Genomic DNA, 22,203 nt, shown 5'->3' on the forward strand with positions numbered 1-22,203 from the left:
AAGGAAGGAAGGAAGGAAGGAAGGAAGGAAGGAAGGAAGGAAGGAAGGAAGGAAGGAAGGAAGGAAGGAAGGAAGGAAGGAAGGAAGGAAGGAAAACGACTCAAGCTGTAGAAATGATTAATCAGACCAATTACTCAGACATGATGTATCTCTTTCATCTCCTCTCTTGCTTTTCATATCTCCTCTTTCTCTCTCTCCGTCTCTCCATCTCTCTCTCTCTTTCTTTTTCTCTCTCTCACCCTCTCTCTTTTTACAGTAAATTGCCCAGCTGGGCTCGAGCAGTGGTGCCCAACATCTTCTACGTAACAGAGAAGGCCTGGAACTACTACCCTTATACCATAACAGGTGAGCACACACACACACACACACACACACACCGATGTGTTATTGTAGAACCAGGATCCATTCATACCAGGCACCACAGATGGTTGTGTGCGGTCAGAAATGAGCTCTGACCACGTATCGACCGTAACCCTAGCGGAAAAGTACCAGGCTAACCTCAACCCAATCTAGTTACTGTGACACAGCTCATAGCATAGCCAGGCTAGCTGAGTCACGTTATGCTATAATGCACATAGCTAACCAAAAAAACGTTCCGAGAACAACCTGGCAACGTTTCTGTCTGGTTATGTAAGACTATCAGTTCAGTCAGCATCAGTTCCCAGAAATGTTTCTTCAAAAGTCAATGGAAAATGTTCAGCAACATTCTGGATGTGTGAGCTGTGTTGTTTTTTGTGTCATGTTGTGCTCCTTCACGTTGTATCACATCGTAACCTGTTTCTGTTTCTTCTGTGTTGTTGCGTTACTGAAGCCCTAACTGTGGTGTTTTCTCCCCTCTGCTCCGACGCGTCCCTCTGGGCCTGCCTCTGTAGAGTACACCGTAAGTATCTCTTCCATTTCCTTTATTGATCACAGAGCTGTGGAGAGAGCTACCGCAGCTCATTAATGTACATGATGTCAGGATGCATTTAATGCAGCATCATGGAAGGACCAGGAAAGAACTCCACATCTCTCTCTAAACATTTTCTTCTGCTTCACTGGTTGTTTTAGTTAGACGTTACGTAAGGAGTCAGTGTTTTGGGATATGTGTAAATAGAAGGCTTGGGTTGTGTATTTTTTTTTGCATATTTATTGTGTAATTTTGGATTTATATTAAATGTAAGTGGCTTTGTTAGAATGAAGCTTCCCCGTATGGAGACATTAGTATGGCTATCTATAGCAACAGCTTAGCATCAGTGTGTGTGCACGCTTGTGCATTTCCGTGTGTGTCTTCTGAATTGCAGCTCTCTTCATGGTGGTGTATGTCTGTAGCTAGGCATTCGCTCTCCAGAGATAAAGACATATCCATTCCCTTGTTTCGCTTACGAGAAGCGTCATACATTTTTACTGCCCTGAGGATTCAACTGCCTTTGAGGTGTCAAATGATGTCCATTTGCTTTGCTGCCATAGCCAGAGCTTTCTTAAATACTTTTCTCTGGAGCTTTCTTAAATACTTTTCTCTGGGGCTTTCTTAAATACTTTTCTCTGGGGCTTTCTTAAATACTTTTCTCTGGGGCTTTCTTAAATACTTTTCTCTAGGGCTTTCTTAAATACTTTTCTCTGGGGCTTTCTTAAATACTTTTCTCTGGGGCTTTCTTAAATACTTTTCTCTTGGGCTTTCTTAAATACTTTTCTCTGGAGCTTACTTAAATACTTTTCTCTGGGGCTTTCTTAAATACTTTTCTCTGGAGCTTTCTTAAATACTTTTCTCTGGGGCTTTCTTAAATACTTTTCTCTGGCGCTTTCTTAAATACTTTTGACTTGGTATTAAATGCTTTTAAAGCGGCAATATGTCACTTTTTGGCCGACCTGACCAAATTCACATAGAAATGTGAGTTATAGATCTGTCATTCTCATTGAAAGCAAGTCTAAGTAGTGGTGCTTGTTTTGTCACATAAACTGAAATTAGGCTAACTATTGGAATTTTAACAAACAGGAAATGGTGGAGCGATTTCTGCCTAGTTCATCTTTAAGTAACGTATTTTCACCTGTCCATATCTTTTTGAGGTTTAGGTATCCTCTATTTGTGTGGGTGGGTTTGCTGTTGTGTTTATACATGACTCTATACAACTATAAGCTGTTATAGATGCTTATAGCAAGTCTTATAATGTATTAGAAGGCATCATAATAACTGATACAACCAGTAGAATCAGATTTAAAAAACGGATACAAACAAACCTTATGGAACAGGGGGACACACAAACATGCATACACACACATGATAACATACGCACTAAACACACACGTACACATGGACTTTGTGTTGTAGATAAGCGGTAGTGGAGTATGGGCCTGAGGGCGCCCACTTAGGGTGTTGTGAATTCTGTAATGAATGTATTGTAATGTTTTTTAAATTGTATAACTGCCTTAATATTGCCGGACTCCAGGAAGTGTAGCTGCTACCTTGGGGATCCATAATATATACAAATACAAATAAGGTTTTATACACTGGTAGTTCACAGAAACTGTTTCCAAGAACTCTTTACAACCAACATCAGTCTCAACTCCAATCTAAACACTACTGTAGCAGTGTTTTAGGTCAAAGGGTTCAAGATTGATGACGGTCTTGGAAACCTGCCGCTGCCCCCTGTAACATACTGCCTGAAACTTCTAAAGCCTTTGAGCTGTGGCATTTTGAAATTCTCAGAAAGTGATAAATGCCACCACAGTGAGTCATATGGCTTTATATAGAGAGGAGCAGCGAGGAGCGGATGGAGGAGAGGAGGGGGGAGGAGGGAAAGGGGGATGAGGGGGAGACATGGCTTTGACAGTGACAGAGTTTCGGGCTCGATAAAAGGCTGTGTGTGAGTCATAGGAGGGGTACATGCACGCACGCATACACACACACAACGCAGACACACACACACAAACCACACACACACACACTCAGACACGAGCACATGGACATGCATACAGAGCATACTCCCATTCATTCATCTCCCCTTTCTGAAATAAGCACCAAACACATTAGTTGGTGGGGATGCTGGTACAAGAAGTCTAGAGACTAAATGTCTCGATGACGCATAAACAATTATAAAACTAAACACCAGTTTCAGGTGAAAGAGGTTGTTTTTCCACCATCTCACCTGATACATCTCATCTGTATTGTTTTGCAGTGTTCTTTCTTACCCAAGTTCTCCATTCACATAGAGACGAAATACGAGGACAACAAAGGCAGCAATGACAACGTGAGTAAAGACCGTGTGTGTGTGTGTGTGTGTGTGTGTGTGTGTGTGTGTGTGTGTGTGTGTGTGTGTGTGTGTGTGTGTGTGTGTGTGTTGCACTGAGACCTTCAGTATGATAAAGTAATTCCATAATAGGGGTCTTATGGCCCCTCAGTGTTTGCCAAGTGCAGTTCTGCTAATTGAAGAGCCCATTTCATTTATACTCTGGCCTTCTCTCTCTCCCTCTCTCCCAATTCACAAACTCGTTTCGATAGCAGAATAATAGTTCTACTACTATGTCATATCAGAGTGAATGTAAAGGAGAGGATGTCATATCAGAGTGAATGTAAAGGAGAGGATGTTATATCAGACTGAATGTAAAGGAGAGGATGTCGTGTCAGACTGAATGTAAAGGAGAGGATGTTATATCAGAGTGAATGTAAAGGAGAGGATGTCATATCAGACTGAATGTAAAGGAGAGGATGTCATATCAGAGTGAATGTAAAGGAGAGGATGTTATATCAGACTGAATGTAAAGGAGAGGATGTCGTATCAGACTGAATGTAAAGGAGAGGATGTCATATCAGACTGAATGTAAAGGAGAGGATGTTATATCAGACTGAATGTAAAGGAGAGGATGTCATATCAGACTGAATGTAAAGGAGAGGATGTTATATCAGACTGAATGTAAAGGAGAGGATGTCATATCAGACTGAATGTAAAGGAGAGGATGTTATATCAGACTGAATGTAAAGGAGAGGATGTTATATCAGACTGAATGTAAAGGAGAGGATGTTATATCAGACTGAATGTAAAGGAGAGGATGTTATATCAGACTGAATGTAAAGGAGAGGATGTTATATCAGACTGAATGTAAAGGAGAGGATGTTATATCAGAGTGAATGTAAAGGAGAGGATGTCGTATCAGACTGAATGTAAAGGAGAGGATGTTATATCAGACTGAATGTAAAGGAGAGGATGTCATATCAGACTGAATGTAAAGGAGAGGATGTCATATCAGACTGAATGTAAAGGAGAGGATGTTATATCAGAGTGAATGTAAAGGAGAGGATGTCGTATCAGACTGAATGTAAAGGAGAGGATGTTATATCAGACTGAATGTAAAGGAGAGGATGTCATATCAGACTGAATGTAAAGGAGAGGATGTCATATCAGAGTGAATGTAAAAGGCAGCATCACTCTGGTCTCTACATCTGTAATCCAACCCCAGCCTACCTCTCTTCTCTAACTACTGCTGTGGCCAGTGTCCCTGTGCGTGCACACAACACACACATGCGCGCTTGGAGTCATATCACACACACACACACATATCACGTACACATTTGTTGTTGCGTACAAACACACGGATGCAGACACACGTATGTGTTTGCACGCATAAGTTCCACTTAAAAGCTCCCATGTGAATCTATCCGCGGACACTGCAGCTTCAGGGCTGACCAGCACAAACTCTGGTCTTTTACAACCCTGTGTAATCTGGTCCAAATTTCAGTCTCCTCTGCCAAGATCCTGTACATTGTGAAATAATATGCAGCCCTGTGTTTCTGTGCTCACGATGTTATGAAAGATAATGTCAGGCTGTAAAAATGTGTTTTCACGCTCGCAGTCCTGTTTCCTGACAGAGAAGGGGTTCAATGTCTGTTTGAATGTAATGTGTGTTTGTGTGTCTTTCTGTGTGTACATCCATACAATGAAGTGCATCTGTGGAAATCCGTGTGAATGATTGTGTGTGTGTGTGTGTGTGTGTGTGTGTGTGTGTGTGTGTGTGTGTGTGTGTGTGTGTGTGTTGCACTGAGACCTTCAGTATGATAAAGTAATTCCATAATAGGGGTCTTATGGCCCCTCAGTGTTTGCCAAGTGCAGTTCTGCTAATTGAAGAGCCCATTTCATTTATACTCTGGCCTTCTCTCTCTCCCTCTCTCCCAATTCACAAACTCGTTTCGATAGCAGAATAATAGTTCTACTACTATGTCATATCAGAGTGAATGTAAAGGAGAGGATGTTATATCAGACTGAATGTAAAGGAGAGGATGTTATATCAGACTGAATGTAAAGGAGAGGATGTCGTATCAGACTGAATGTAAAGGAGAGGATGTTATATCAGACTGAATGTAAAGGAGAGGATGTCGTGTCAGACTGAATGTAAAGGAGAGGATGTTATATCAGAGTGAATGTAAAGGAGAGGATGTCATATCAGACTGAATGTAAAGGAGAGGATGTCATATCAGAGTGAATGTAAAGGAGAGGATGTTATATCAGACTGAATGTAAAGGAGAGGATGTCGTATCAGACTGAATGTAAAGGAGAGGATGTCATATCAGACTGAATGTAAAGGAGAGGATGTTATATCAGACTGAATGTAAAGGAGAGGATGTCATATCAGACTGAATGTAAAGGAGAGGATGTTATATCAGACTGAATGTAAATGAGAGGATGTCATATCAGACTGAATGTAAAGGAGAGGATGTTATATCAGACTGAATGTAAAGGAGATGATGTTATATCAGACTGAATGTAAAGGAGAGGATGTTATATCAGACTGAATGTAAAGGAGAGGATGTTATATCAGACTGAATGTAAAGGAGAGGATGTTATATCAGACTGAATGTAAAGGAGAGGATGTTATATCAGAGTGAATGTAAAGGAGAGGATGTCGTATCAGACTGAATGTAAAGGAGAGGATGTTATATCAGACTGAATGTAAAGGAGAGGATGTCATATCAGACTGAATGTAAAGGAGAGGATGTCATATCAGAGTGAATGTAAAAGGCAGCATCACTCTGGTCTCTACATCTGTAATCCAACCCCAGCCTACCTCTCTTCTCTAACTACTGCTGTGGCCAGTGTCCCTGTGCGTGCACACAACACACACATGCGCGCTTGGAGTCATATCACACACACACACACATATCACGTACACATTTGTTGTTGCGTACAAACACACGGATGCAGACACACGTATGTGTTTGCACGCATAAGTTCCACTTAAAAGCTCCCATGTGAATCTATCCGCGGACACTGCAGCTTCAGGGCTGACCAGCACAAACTCTGGTCTTTTACAACCCTGTGTAATCTGGTCCAAATTTCAGTCTCCTCTGCCAAGATCCTGTACATTGTGAAATAATATGCAGCCCTGTGTTTCTGTGCTCACGATGTTATGAAAGATAATGTCAGGCTGTAAAAATGTGTTTTCACGCTCGCAGTCCTGTTTCCTGACAGAGAAGGGGTTCAATGTCTGTTTGAATGTAATGTGTGTTTGTGTGTCTTTCTGTGTGTACATCCATACAATGAAGTGCATCTGTGGAAATCCGTGTGAATGATTGTGTGTGTGTGTGTGTGTGTGTGTGTGTGTGTGTGTGTGTGTGTGTGTGTGTGTGTGTGTGTGTGTGTGTGTGTGTGTGTGTGTGTGTGTGTGTGTGTGTGTGTGTGTGTGTGTGTGTGTGTGTGTGTGTGTGTGTGTGTGTGTGTGTGTGTGTGTGTGTGAGCAGACTACATATTCTGTCTGAATGAATGAATGGAGGGTGTGGTTAGATGATGTGATTGACAACTCCACGGTCGTATCAGGTAGCAGACCCTGACAGGGCAGGGCTGCCGTTAGGTTTGGAGAAGAGCCACTGCTTAAATACTGTCTCTAATGGTTCATGGTTAACATTATCTCTCTCACTCTCTCTCTTCTCTCTTTCTCTTTCTCGTACTCTCACTCTCTCTCTTCTCTCTCTCCCTTTCTCATTCTCTCACTCTCTCTCTCGTTCTCTCTCTCTTCTCTCTTTCTCGTACTCTCTCTCTCTCTCGTTCTATCACACTCTCTCTCTCTCTCTCTCGTTCTATCACTCTCTCTCTCTATCTGTGTCTCCTTGAGACTTCACCATTAGACAGTTGCATAGTTTCTCTCTCCCTCCGCCTCTTACTTGCTCATTTTCATTCATTCTTGCACGCTCTCTTTCTTCTTCCCTCCATCTTCCTTGTCCTTTCCTCCTCTCTCTCTTTCTTCTCCCCTCTTCCTAACGTTCCTACTCTCTCCCCTCATTATTTATTACACGTTCTCCCTCCCTCATTCTCTCTCCTCTCCCCTCATTAGTTATTACACGTTCTCCCTCCCTCATTCTCTCTCCTCTCCCCTCATTATTTATTACACGTTCTCCCTCCCTCATTCTCTCTCCTCTCCCCTCATTATTTATTACACGTTCTCCCTCCCTCATTCTCTCTCCTCTCCCCTCATTATTTATTACACGTTCTCCCTCCCTCATTCTCTCTCCTCTCCCCTCATTATTTATTACACGTTCTCCCTCCCTCATTCTCTCTCCTCTCCCCTCATTATTTATTACACGTTCTCATTCTCTCATTCTCTCTCCTCTACCCTCATTATTTATTACACGTTCTCATTCTCTCTCCTCTACCCTCATTATTTATTACACGTTCTCATTCTCTCTCCTCTACCCTCATTATTTATTACACGTTCTCATTCTCTCTCCTCTACCCTCATTATTTATTACACGTTCTCATTCTCTCTCCTCTACCCTCATTATTTATTACACGTTCTCATTCTCTCTCCTCTACCCTCATTATTTATTACACGTTCTCATTCTCTCTCCTCTACCCTCATTATTTATTACACGTTCTCATTCTCTCATTCTCTCTCCTCTTCCCTCATTATTTATTACACGTTCTCATTCTCTCATTCTCTCTCCTCTTCCCTCATTATTTATTACACGTTCTCATTCTCTCATTCTCTCTCCTCTTCCCTCATTATTTATTACACGTTCTCATTCTCTCATTCTCTCTCCTCTTCCCTCATTATTTATTACACGTTCTCCCTCTCTCATTCTCTCTCCTCTTCCCTCATTATTTATTACACGTTCTCCCTCTCTCATTCTCTCTCCTCTACCCTCATTATTTATTACACGTTCTCATTCTCTCATTCTCTCTCCTCTTCCCTCATTATTTATTACACGTTCTCATTCTCTCATTCTCTCTCCTCTTCCCTCATTATTTATTACACGTTCTCCCTCTCTCATTCTCTCTCCTCTACCCTCATTATTTATTACACGTTCTCATTCTCTCATTCTCTCTCCTCTACCCTCATTATTTATTACACGTTCTCATTCTCTCTCCTCTACCCTCATTATTTATTACACGTTCTCATTCTCTCTCCTCTACCCTCATTATTTATTACACGTTCTCATTCTCTCTCCTCTACCCTCATTATTTATTACACGTTCTCATTCTCTCTCCTCTACCCTCATTATTTATTACACGTTCTCATTCTCTCTCCTCTACCCTCATTATTTATTACACGTTCTCATTCTCTCATTCTCTCTCCTCTTCCCTCATTATTTATGACATGTTCTCCCTCTCTCATTCTCTCTCCTCTTCCCTCATTATTTATGACACGTTCTCCCTCTCTCATTCTCTCTCCTCTTCCCTCATTATTTATTACACGTTCTCCCTCTCTCATTCTCTCTCCTCTTCCCTCATTATTTATTACACGTTCTCATTCTCTCATTCTCTCTCCTCTTCCCTCATTATTTATTACACGTTCTCCCTCTCTCATTCTCTCTCCTCTACCCTCATTATTTATTACACGTTCTCATTCTCTCATTCTCTCTCCTCTTCCCTCATTATTTATTACACGTTCTCCCTCTCTCATTCTCTCTCCTCTTCCCTCATTATTGCACTTTCTTCTTCTTAGTACTCCCTCCCTCTTTTCTCTGTCCCTTGGCTGCACTCATCCATGATGGCATGTCACCCCCAATGTGCCAGCAGGACTGTTTCACACAGCTTGTGGCAGAAGGGCCCCTTGGAGGGAGAGGGAGAGAGGTGAGAAAAAGAGAGAGGGAGAGGGAGAGAGGTGAGGAAGTAAAAGAGAGGATACGGAAGGAAGAGAGAGAGGGTGATGGAGATAGGAGATGGAGAGAAGAGAGAGAAAAAGAGAACAGAGATGGACAAGAAGATGGAGAAAAAGAGAGAGACGACAGAGTGACAAGGAGAGCAAATGTGCATGTCCATGGCTTTCTGTCTGTAAGCACTGAACCTGAGGATGTCGACCTCCCACCTCCTGACATTGAGCACAGCACTACAGCTTCACACCCTGCTATAAGTAACAGAGGGCAACCAGGCAGCGGTCAGAGTCCACACCTCAGTCGACTGTATCGATTGGAAAACGTGTGTCTGGCCCCGAGGGGGGTGGAGGGAGATGGTGCGGGGGGACCACTTTACCAACCCATAAGGCATCTTGATGTTTTGGCATTTGAGACTAGTCCAAATATAGCACATGAGCTGAACCAAAAAAATCTACTGATCATATTGCTTCCAAATATGATATTTAATTTACATTGTCATACAACATCATTTTACATTTTTCTTCATGTAGATATTATACATCAATAAATAAGGTGGAAATATATTATAAATGTGGCACCATCACAGCCACTTTGTTCTCGTTGGACTCCTTTTCATAATCATATTTGGCAGCAAGGCATACAATATTCATCCATAGCTACGAGCAGGAAACCTACATATCTCTCTTAGGTTGTGATCCGTGGTGTGAAGTACTCTTTTTAATGTTATTTCTTGACATTCATGCAATATTTATCCGTACGCTGCAGTTTCAATACATCTACCGGTAGCTCGAATCATGATGTGTAACATATAGACATTAAAACACACTTTGAAATGTTGCACTCTGCCCTGGCTGAGGATTCGTTCACTCATCGCCTTAGGCCTGGCGTACTGGAGTATTCCTCTCTATAACCGAGCCTATCTCTCTCACACACACACACACACACCTCTAGCTCCTTAGATGGAAACAGAGAGTGGCTAATGCTATTGGTGTCTGTTTGCCCTGCGGCTATATATGAGGTCTGTCTGTCTGTCTGTCTGTCTGTCTGTCTGTCTGTCTGTCTGTCTGTCTGTCTGTCTGTCTGTCTGTGTCTGTCTGTCTCTGCCTGTCTGTGAGTGTGAATGGGAGATGATGACAGTGAGGGTACTGTACGGTGGAAGTCAATCAACACAAGCTTAGAGCTCTCCCTTCTGGCCGCGTTGCGCAATGACGTGTCCATGCTGTAGCCTAGTGGAGCAGCTAAGTCTAAGTGGTCCATAATCAAAGATCTAAGATCAGGGCCTGTATGTATCAAGCATCTCAGAGTAGGAGTGCTGATCTAGGATCAGATCCCCCCACCCCTGTCCATGCAATCGTATACATTATGATCTAAAAGGCACTCTTACTATGAGATGCTTAGTGACCACGGGCCCTACTAAATCAAATCAAATATCTGACCTTGTGGATATTCTGACCACTCTGGCTGAAATAGAATGGACATTGACTAGCTTCTGTCAAATAACAAACAGATGACAAATGTCTGTAAGTGAAGGGCCTCGAATAACACAAAGAAGATATTTTGGGAGGCCCAATCAATATCATTGAGCTGTGTAGTTTTATAAAGAGAGGATATTGTTGATGCCTGACGTGATAGATGACTAACTGCACCTCTGGGAATTTTTGTTTGTTTTCAGATCTTCTCAGAGAGTGAAAATAAAGACCAGGAAAGGGAAGTGTGTTTTGTGGATATCGCCTACGACGAGATCCCTGAGAGATATTATAAAGAGTCTGAGGTGAGTGCGTGCGTGTATCTGCATCTCAGTGTGTGTGTGTGTGTGTGTGTGTGTGTGTGTGTGTGTGTGTGTGTGTGTGGTTTCATTAGAGCTAATGGGGCCCAGGCGTTATTGTAGGGGTTCTTGTAGGGGTTCTTGTAAGGGTTCTTGTAGGGGTTATTGTAGGGGTTATTGTAGGGGTTATTGTAGGGGTTCTTGTAGGGGTTATTGTAGGGGTTATTGTAGGGGTTATTGTAAGGGTTATTGTAGGGGTTATTCTAAGGGTTATTGTAGGGGTTATTGTAGGGGTTATTGTAGGGGTTATTGTAGGGGTTATTGTAGGGGTTATTGTAGGGGTTCTTGTAGGGGTTCTTGTAGGGGTTATTGTAGGGGTTATTGTAGGGGTTCTTGTAGGGGTTATTGTAAGGGTTATTGTAGGGGTTCTTGTAGGGGTTATTGTAGGGGTAATTGTAGGGGTTCTTGTAGGCGTTCTTGTAGGGGTTCTTGTAGGGGTAATTGTAGGGGTTATTGTAGGGGTAATTGTAGGGGTAATTGTAGGGGTTATTGTAGGGGTAATTGTAGGGGTTATTGTAGGGGTAATTGTAGGGGTTATTGTAGGGGTTATTGTAGGGGTAATTGTAGGGGTTATTGTAGGGGTTATTGTAGGGGTAATTGTAGGGGTTATTGTAAGGGTTATTGTAGGGGTTATTGTAGGGGTAATTGTAGGGGTTCTTGTAGGGGTAATTGTAGGGGTAATTGTAGGGGTAATTGTAGGGGTTATTGTAGGGGTTCTTGTAGGGGTTCTTGTAGGGGTAATTGTAGGGGTAATTGTAGGGGTAATTGTAGCCACAGGTTGTCTCTGTAGTCAAACACTGGTGATTAGAGTCATATTATTAGTCTAAAAATAGAACCAGTAACATGGTTCAGACATAACAATGACAGTGGATACAAGGACATTCACCGATACTCAGCGATACTCAGCGATACTCAGTGATACTCAAAGATACAATGATACAACAGACGGACACCATTTCAGTCTATTGGTTTTGCCCTAAGCATCCTAGTCATCCAAACTATTTCATTGGGTTGGAATTTTATTCAATTAAGTTTACGTTTAGGTAAACCCACGAAACACTCCGCAATACAGCTCTGACCAGATAATGCTAGCTAATCTAACTCTAGCATCACCTTCTAATTTTCTCCCCATACACCTCTTCCTTATCTAACTTTCAGTGTTAGAAATTAGCATGTTAGCATATACAGTGGGGGAAAAAAGTATTTGATCCCCTGCTGATTTTGTACGTTTGCCCACTTACAAAGAAATTATCAGTCTATAATTTTAATGGTAGGTTTATTTGAACAGTGAGAGACAGAATAACAACAAAAAAATCCAGAAAAACGCATGTCAAAAATGTTATAAAATTATTTGCATTTTAATGAGGGAAATAAGTATTTGACCCCTCTGCAAAACATGACTTAGTACTTGGTGGCAAAACCTTTGTTGGCAATCACAGAGGTCAGACGTTTCTTGTAGTTGGCCACCAGGTTTGCACACATCTCAAGAGGGATTTTGTCCCACTCCTCTTTGCAGATCTTTTCCAAGTCATTAAGGTTTCGAGGCTGACGTTTGGCAACTCGAACCTTCAGCTCCCTCCACAGAATTTCTGTGGGATTAAGGTCTGGAGACTGGCTAGGCCACTCCAGGACCTTAATGTGCTTCTTCTTGAGCCACTCCTTTGTTGCCTTGGCCGTGTGTTTTGGGTCATTGTCGTGCTGGAATACCCATCCACGACCCATTTTCAATGCCCTGGCTGAGGGAAGGATGTTCTCACCCAAGATTTGACGGTACATGGCCCCGTCCATCGTCCCTTTAATGCGGTGAAGTTGTCCTGTCCCCTTAGCAGAAAAACACCCACAAAGCATAATGTTTCCACCTCTATGTTTGACGGTGGGGATGGTGTTCTTGGGGTCATAGGCAGCATTCCTCCTCCTCCAAACACTGTGAGTTGAGTTGATGCCAAAGAGCTCCATTTCGGTCTCATCTGACCACAACACTTTCACCCAATTGTCCTCTGAATCATTCAGATGTTCATTGGCAAACTTCAGACGGGCATATATATGTATTCTTGAGCAGGGGGACCTTGCGGGCGCTGCAGGATTTCAGTCCTTCACGGCGTAGTGTGTTACCAATTGTTTTCTTGGTGACTATGGTCCCAGCTGTCTTGAGATCATTGACAAGATCCTCCCGCGTAGTTCTGGGCTGATTCCTCACCGTTCTCATGATCATTGCAACCCCACGAGGTGAGATCTTGCATGGAGCCCCAGGCCGAGGGATATTGACAGTTCTTTTGTGATTCTTCCATTTGCGAATAATCGCACCAAATGTTGTCACCTTCTCATCAAGCTGCTTGGCGATGGTCTTGTAGCCCATTCCAGCCTTGTGTAGGTCTACAATCTTGTCCCTGACATCATTGGAGAGCTCTTTGGTCTTGGCCATGGTGGAGAGTTTGGAATCTGATTGATTGATTGCTTCTGTGGACAGGTGTCTTTTTTACAGATAACAAGCTGCGGTTAGAAGCACTCCCTTTAAGAGTGTGCTCCTAATCTCAGCTCGTACCTGTATAAAAGACACCTGGGAGCCAGACATCTTTCTGATTGAGAGGGGGTCAAATACTTATTTCCCTCATTAAAATGCAAATCAATTGATAACATTTTTGACATGCGTTTTTCTGGATATTTTTGTTGTTATTCTGTCTCTCACTGTTCAAATAAACCTACCATTAAAGTTATAGACTGATCCTTTCTTTATCAGTGGGCAAACGTACAAAATCAGCAGAGGATCAAATACTTTTTTCCCCCACTGTAGCATCTGTGTAAGTATAGTTAGACTGTTGAGTATAGTAGATGCGGTGGTTGAATGATAAATTGCCTCAGCCCCTGAGATTTAGCGAAGAGTCTCTGGAGGGAAGAATTCCTATTTAACATTAGCTTTCTATTTTTAGCTTTCCCGTAATGCATTTCTCTCAGGGCACAGAGGTTTGGATTAATTACTGAGCTCTACGTTTGTGTGTGTGTGTGTGTGCGTGCGTGCATTCACTTGTGTGTGTGTCCCCCAACAGGACCTGCGGTACTTCAAGTCAGAGAAGACGTCGAGGGGCATGTTGCAGGAGGGCTGGAGGGACACCCAGGAGCCCATCATGTGCTCCTACAAGCTGGTCACTGTCAAGTTTGAAGTGTGGGGCCTGCAGACGCGCGTAGAGCAGTTTGTACACAAGGTCAGAGGTCACTCACACATGTACACACAGCCATTCTGTCCTCCACTAAACCCTTCCACAAAAGGCTTTATACTCAGTGCGTGAGCAGTATGTGACTTAGTGTTCACTATTTAAATAGCAGCCACTTACTCCATAGATAGTGCTGGTACATTTTTGTAGAACTGCTCTGAGATTAGTGTTCTCTGACCCCCTCTATTGTCTCTCCCTATAGGTGGTGCGTGATGTGCTGCTCCTGGGCCACAGGCAGGCTTTTGCCTGGGTGGATGAGTGGATCGGTAGGTCGACAAGCACTGCTCTATTGGTCCTCTCACTAACTAATCACTGGGTAGTGTTCAGTAGGGCAGTTTTTTTTTATGTGTTGAAAGTTAAAATGGGTGTTTCTTATTGGACAAGTATAGGTAGTCCATCCCAGTTTATTCTGTACCTAATGAACATGCCCCAAGTTTAACATTGGGACCTATGAAGTCACTCTTTCCTTAGAATGGTATCAATAAGAAAGGACTTCCATTTGGATTTTACTCCTTTTGGGAGTTAAGTGGTTACTGTTGATGCTGTCTCTAATCTACTGTCTGTATCATTGTGTGTAATAGAACTAAATACCTCATGTGAACACCTAAACACTATCCAATTCCCCATCACTGCATCTAACCCTGCTCTATCTTATACGCTGGGTGACCTCTCAGATATCAATAACCCTACTTAGAACCCGTAACCAAGGGGGCAGATTCTAAGCCCAGTTCTGGACTAAGAAGCATGCGCAATGGAGAATCTCCATTGAAAGTCATTTTTAGTCCAGCAATAGGCATAATCTGTGTCTGGGAAAATCGCCCCCTAGAAGTACTGTCATGTCCAGGGTTGGTCTGTGTTCACTAGCTCACTACTTCAGTCATACACAGACAGCAGCCCCTGGACTGCAGTTCCTTCCATGTTTATCTGTAAAACCAATTCCTGCAATTCTGTGTTGGCGTTCAATCAAACAATATCCCTCCTGTACACTGGTCTGTTTCTTCTTGTGTCAGCAATATTTGTCATTCTCTTTGGCATCAATCCTTGCACGATGTCTATAGTGAACACAAATGGCTGTATTTGCTACAATTTCCTAACAAAAGAATAGCAATTGCTGAAATATCAGGAGATATTACACAGACGAAATTGCACTCATTGAATCATGAAAGCTGTGTGTATGTGGGTTGTGAATGCATGGCGATAAGAGCAGCAGCAGTAGCAGTAAAACTAGCAGGACTCTTATTAGCACTCAGCTTTTTCCATGGCTGCAGGGTAAGTCCATAACAAGCCATTACTGCTGTAATGGGACACCGCTACTCACTCTCTCCCTTCTCCTCTTCAACCTCTGGGGGGAAAAAATCACTTTCCCTCCTATGCACTATTTGGATGATTCCCTCTCACCCAAATCCTCCTGACGTATTTGGGATCACCTTGCCTAGGACTGTTCTTTGGGAATGTATTTTTTTCCCCAGTGATGCTCCCAACCCTTCCCGTCTGACTCGGAGGGTTCTGGATCATTTATTCTCCCTCTCCTCTCCTTTCCCTTCTCCCTCTATCCCTCCCTTTCTTCCTCTCCCTAACCCGGCTTTGGCCTGACTAGCTCTCTCCTCTCGACACCAACTCTTTTCTGTCATGGGAAGCTAGCTCTGCCCTCTCCACCTCCTATTGATTGCGCTTGAACTTTGACCTTTCAGCCCCTCCCAAAAGCACTAATCACCACCCAGTGCTCTCTACGCACCCACGGCGTGCCCCTCCTCACTTAACCCCTCCTCTACCTTCGTCTTGAGTGTCCTAACGGGGAGACGCCAACATCTCGACCTCCCCTCTTTGCAGATATGAACTTGGATGACGTGCGGGAATACGAGAAAAGTATGCATGAACAAACCAACGTTAAAGTTTGCCATGAGCAGCAAGAGCATTCCACGAACTCCCCATCACTGGATGACATAGAGATTCATGACAAAGTCAGCGTATGTGTCGTTTCATTTCCTCTTGTTCTGTTTCATATTGACGTGTTCTGTTGTTCATGTCGAACGTGACTCAGGAGGGAACCAATCACTCTGTTTCTATGCGAAATGTTTTCTGAAATAAGTGGTTCTTGCATGCTTTAGTTGTTTCTATGTCGGGAAAACATGAAGTACAAAAATATTCACATCTTGAGAAAATATCAAATGACTTTTGATTTGAAAATGTTTGATCATTTTGATTATGACATAACTAGTAGTGATGCCAGGCTAAGATTAGAAAGAAGCATTGGAATGCTGTCTCCCCCCTCATTCTCTCTCTCCGTGCAGACATGACGATGGATGAGGTGAGAGAGTATGAGCGCACCATCTATGAAGTACAAAAATAATCACATCTTGAGAAAATATCAAATGACTTTTGATTTGAAAAAGTTTGATAATTTTGATTATGACATAACTAGTAGTGATGCCAGGCTAAGATTAGAAAGAAGCATTGGAATGCTTTGGAGTGCTGTCTCCCCCCTCATTCTCTCTCTCCGTGCAGACATGACGATGGATGAGGTGAGAGAGTATGAGCGCACCATCCAGGAAGCCACCAACGAGAAGATCGGGATTTTCCCCCCGTCGATCTCCATCAGCGAGATGCCCCTGTCCTCCTGCACCCTCTCCGGACCCGCCAGTGCCCCCACCACCCCCGTCTGCACTGATGCGCCCGAGTTCCTCTCCGTCCCCAAGGACCGAGCCCGCAAGAAGTCCGCCCCTGAGACCCTCACCCTGCCCGACACCGCAACCCAGAACCAGAGTGGAGTCCCCCAGGGCTCTATGCTGGTGCCAGTTCCAAATCAAAATCACTCCCCCTGGCCCTCCTCTGACTCTGACCAGGCTGAGTTAGGGGGGGAATAGGAGGGACGGGATGTTCTTTTCCCCCATATGCCCTGCCACCTCACTGTCTTAGTAGCCCAGCAAGACTAGCCTCTACGCCCCAGTGCCCAGTCCTCCAGGCTTAACTAACCATATCCCAGAGTTCAGTGCTTCTTACACATATCACCAGAGGTCAAAGGTCTAACCACCAGTTTCCAATCTCCTACATCCTCAACATAAGTCAGTTTTGTCAGCCTTCAATGGATGGCTTCCTCTTCCTGAGATCTAGCCAATCAGATGTCTGACCTACTGTGACAACCACCTAAGCTGTCCATCAAGAGAACATATCCACAAGGGGATTTGTGTCCTATCCTCAATTAGCGATCCCTGTGTTCGTCTTAAAATACGTTATTGACAAAATGCCAGATGGATTCTCTCTTTTTTTTAAATATCAGGTCAGCTGATGATCCTTATGTAATGTAAATGTAGTTGCCGTAACACCATGAAATTAGAGATACAATGATATTAATATTGTTTTGTGAACATCTTTCCATGGAATTCTCAGCCTACAGATATATCGAAATATAATTTTGACCTTGAAATAAATACACTTTTTAAATGAACAAAATGGAAGTAGAAGTACTGTAGTATAGTTAGATTTTATAACAACATTGACTCACTAAAAATACACCACCACTCACCTGGACAGATGACAGACCATTCAAAACTGAACCCAGATCTCTGTGTGTTCACGTCTCCACAACACACTCCAACTGAAACAGATGCCAGATCAGTACAATCACAGAACGAGATCCCTTCTCAGGTCTCCAGAGCTCTGCCTCAGCCCTCTTTAGGAAGGGCGGGGAACATAAGCATTCTCTCCTTGCTTTAAAACACCATTTTTATACCTGCACAGATATATCTATATACTATATCTATACTCACCTGTCTACTTAACTAACCTTTGGAACGTTTACACAACATTAGATAAGCCATGATAAAATACATATTGGGCATCAAGTTTGACATTGAGGAGTGATGCAGTCAGTTTAATCAAATTGGTATAGCAACAGAACAGATATGACTAGGAAAAATGCCATTTGGGGAATATGCTGTAAATGAACATTGAGCACAGTGGAGTTGATAAGAAATTCCATGCTTTCGCAGGGTACTCGCTTCAACCTGGCCTTATCCTATGTACTTGGTTATCTTTGCATTGTGCGCATTGTGTTTTTAGGAATACCGATAATGTTGCTTGCCAATGTTGGTACTGTACCAGTTTTGGTGGGATCAGAAAGTTATTTTGACGCAACAACTTTAGCGGCGGCCACCTTTTTTCCCCTGCGCTAGCCTCACCACAGTGTGTCATCAGAAACTTTTGGGGGGGGAAGAAACATTGAGGACTGAAGGTTTCTCTTTGTGTAATGCCCTAGCTACTGTTTTATACAATCACATAAATGCATAAAGGGGTGTCATATGCCGCATGAAATGTTCACAAACATGTATACATATGTGAAGTATATGTGTATATAAATGGCAGGATATATTGTTGCTGCGAAATTGTGGAGAAAGCGAATGTGATGTTGTCCTAGGCTCTGTAGTGTAACCATTGTATAGTAAAGCGGAGTTTTAGCAGAGACTGAAACTGAGCATGTTCTGAGAAGACAACTCTCTACTCAGTGCCTCTGCATGCAAAAGTCTATATTGTCTCGTCTGTATACAAATCCAAAACATTTCAATAAAGAAAAAAACATCCCATTTTGTTGTAATGTTAAAGGGCAATTGCACCACTTTTCAACCTCATGTTCATTATCTCCAGCTCAAAAACAATGTCTGCATATGTGAAAATGGCGCAGTTCTTCATTTTGTAGAAAGAAATATAAAGTTACAATGTTCTACCCGATGACATCATCAACCATTTCAAAAAACTGATTTTCAAACACTATGAGATTCATGGTGACGTGGAGCAATAAAATACCCTCCCTCTGGCTTGAAACTCATTGCCAGTTTTGAAAATCACAGATTTTCTTACTTTTAATCCTACCTTGTGATGCCACAGAGAAGCATTTAGGACCTTCTTATCTTTGCAACCACAGATCATAGAAACACACCGTTTTCACATATCTAGACACCCGTATGGTGCTGGAGATAATGAATATGAGTTTGTAAAGTGGCAGAATGGCCCTTTTTAAGCCTACTATTCAATTTATTGCAATTTCAAAACATTGATTTGAAATACAGCTTCATGTTAGTTACTTTCATCATCAAAATTTACAAGATTTTGAGAGAAATAGCTGAAGTTTGTGGTACCTGTTGACCATTGTTTTGTCCTGAAGACGTCACATTACATTACATTTGTGTGCATTTGCACTTTTTGATGAGAAAACGAAATTAGCCGTTAACAAACGTACTGACTGTTATATCTCTGTTCGAGGGGTTTGTTGGACCGAAGTTACACAAGCCTACTCGTTGGTCAGATATAGACCACTCAACACTATAGACCACTCTTCAGAGTCTAACCCCAAAATGTCTCATCTTTACACAAGATGCTCACTATCATTCTAAACTGTACTTGTCTTTGCTGTAAAATTTCCTGTGAGATACATGTGTTAAATGATATTGACTATCAGGAATAAAAAAGATCCAGGGATATGTTTGAGTGCCAGTAAGCTAATGGCTATATCAAAACGAACTCAAAATGGCAGGCATAACATCAAGGTTCAGGGTTTTTTTTTCAGAGAGAAGGTCTAGGTTTTATAAATAGTCAACTTTTTCGTTTTCGGTTGCATGCTCCACATAAGTTCATGAAGACTTTTTGAGTGAGCTTATGTGGAGCATGGAACAGAAAGTGAATGAGTTTACTATTTACGAAACCTAGTCCTTCACTGAAAAATAACCAACCCTTGAGATTATACTTGTCATTTTGCGTTCGTTTTTGAGAGTGCAAAAGTTTGGTTTGAATCTATAACATTTAAGGTGCAATGTCCCATTTGTTAGTTCTCTTTATCGAGCTGTTGAAAAATCCACAGTAGAAAAGACCATTGTAACTACATACTGTACGCTACAACCCTATGTGCAAAATACATTTAAAAAAATGTATTTTTGGTTGAAAGGACATTGAAAATAGGTATTTTTCAACATATTGTGCTCACTGTGAAAAGATTTACTTTGAATTTGCATCATCGACGTTCCAGTTGCTTTTGGTGATCCTACAGCTCTTTGATATAATGGCACATTATCTATAAAAACAATATTTGAATCAATCTTTTTTTGGGGGTGGGGGACTGTGTTTACTTTTGAATTTTTACAATATATCTTGACTCGGAGGTTGTTTTTCTGTTATAATTTTCACAAGTGCTGTAGTTTGATTTTGTGGTTTGCTGTATTTCAAATGGCATCTGTTCATTCTAAGAAAAGGACCAAGCTTCGTTGTGTCCCTCCTGATGCGGCTTGCCAGGCTGTCGTGCTGTCTCCCTAGCTCTGGTCCAGGTTGTCACTGCTGCTTCCTGACACTGAGCCTCCTAAGCAGGACTAGTGTTAGCAATCCACACTAACACCCTGGACCAGAGCTACTGTCTCCCTATCTGAAGTGCCATCCTTGTCCGGCTACTGGAAGTCGCTCTGGGTTCTTCCACTGATTATATTTGTTATATTTTTACTGCCCTCCTTGAGGTACATTTGGTTCTCTGTTGTAATTATTGTTTCACTTTTTTCTTAATTCTTGTAGTAAATAAAGTTTACTTGCTACTACACTTTGCCATTGTTGGTTGTCAGATGTGGTGCCTCTGAAAGTGTGTGTGTGTGTGTGTGTGTGTGTGTGTGTGTGATTGCATGGGGGTTTGTGTGTGTGAGAGAGAGTGAAAGATAAAGAGCAAGGGGAATGAACATTTTGCTATATACACCACATGACCAAAAGTATGTGGACACCTGCTCGTCGAACATCTCATTCAAAATCATGGTCATTAATATGGAGTTGGTCTCCCCTTTGCCGCTATAACAGCCTCCACCCTTCTGGGAAGGCTTTCCACTAGATGTTGGAACATTGATGCGGGGGCTTGCTTCCATTCAGCCACAAGAGCATTAGTGAGGTCGGGCACTGATGTTGGGCGATTAGGCCTGGCTCGCAATTCATCCCAAAGGTGTTCTATGGGGTTGAGGTCAGGGCTCTGTACAGGCCAGTCAAATTCTTTCACACCGATCTCGACAAACCATTTCTTTATGGACTTTGCTTTATGCATGGGGGCATTGTTATGCTGAAACAGGAAAGGACCTTCCCCAAACCGTTGCCACGAAGTTGGAAGCAGAGAATCGTCTGGAATGTCATTGTATGCTGTAGCGTTACGATTTCCCTTCACTGGTACTAAGGGGCCTAGCTCAAACCATGAAAAACAGCCCCAGACCATTATTCCTCCTCCACCAAACATTACAGTTGGCACTATGCATTGGGGCAGATAGCGTGCTCCTGGCATTCACCAAACCCAGATTCGTCTGCCGGACTGCCAGATGGTGAAGCGTGATTCATCACTCCAGAGAACGCGTTTCCACTGCTCCAGAGTCCAATGGCGGTGAGCTTTACACAACTCCAGCGACACTTGGCATTGTGCATGGTGATCTTAGGCTTGTGTGCGACTGCTCGGCCATGGAAACCCATTTCATGAAGCTCCACTAAACAGTTATTGTGCTGATGTTGCTTCCAGAGGCAATTTGGAACTCAGTAGTGAGTGTTGCAACTGAGGACAGACAATTTTTAGCACTCGCCGGTCCCGTTCTGTGAGTTTGTGTGGCCTACAATTTCGCGGCTGAGCCGTTGTTGCTCCTAGATATTTCCACTTCACAATAATAGCACTTACAGTTGACCGGGGCAGCTCTAGCAGGGCAATTATTTTATGAACTGACTCGTTAGAAAGGTGGCATCCTATGACGGTGCCACGTTGAAAGTCCCTGAGCTCTTCAGTAAGGCCGTTCTACTGCCAATGTTTGTCTGTGGAGATTGCATGGCTGTGTGCTCGATTTTATACATGTGGCTGAAATAGCTGAATCCACTCACTTGAAGGGGTGTCCACATACTTTGTATAAATAGTGTATATTGAATATAACCACAGGGGCACAGACCGTTACAGGCGTCACACAACATTACCACAACTCAATATGAAATACCATAAACTAGTCACAGGGGGCGCTGTCTGATCTTACTGAAGTTTTTCATGTAGAAACCATACACTGAATACTCTATGGTAGCCGTGCGTAAGTCTCGCGAAGTTTGCACTTCCTATTTTCTTCATCCAG

The 22,203-nt window shown here is 42.7% G+C and overlaps 1 protein-coding gene across 1 annotated transcript in view; it reads left to right on the forward strand.

Annotated features, from left to right (window-relative positions):
* LOC106564871 (cytoplasmic phosphatidylinositol transfer protein 1) overlaps positions 1–20,667 on the forward strand; it is a 102,427-nt gene extending 81,760 nt beyond the window's left edge. Inside the window, exons 3-9 of the mRNA XM_014131349.3 lie at positions 257–345; positions 873–880; positions 3,156–3,227; positions 10,734–10,832; positions 13,931–14,086; positions 14,298–14,361; positions 16,601–20,667. Of these exons, the coding sequence (XP_013986824.2) occupies positions 257–345; positions 873–880; positions 3,156–3,227; positions 10,734–10,832; positions 13,931–14,086; positions 14,298–14,361; positions 16,601–16,959 (847 nt within the window). The 3' untranslated portion in view covers positions 16,960–20,667. The remainder of the gene's footprint in view (positions 1–256; positions 346–872; positions 881–3,155; positions 3,228–10,733; positions 10,833–13,930; positions 14,087–14,297; positions 14,362–16,600) is intronic.
* The last annotated feature ends 1,536 nt before the right edge of the window (positions 20,668–22,203 follow it).

The sequence above is a fragment of the Salmo salar genome, chromosome 12 (genome assembly GCF_965601325.2).
Source record: "Salmo salar chromosome 12, fSalSal1, whole genome shotgun sequence".
NCBI lineage: Eukaryota > Metazoa > Chordata > Actinopteri > Salmoniformes > Salmonidae > Salmo > Salmo salar.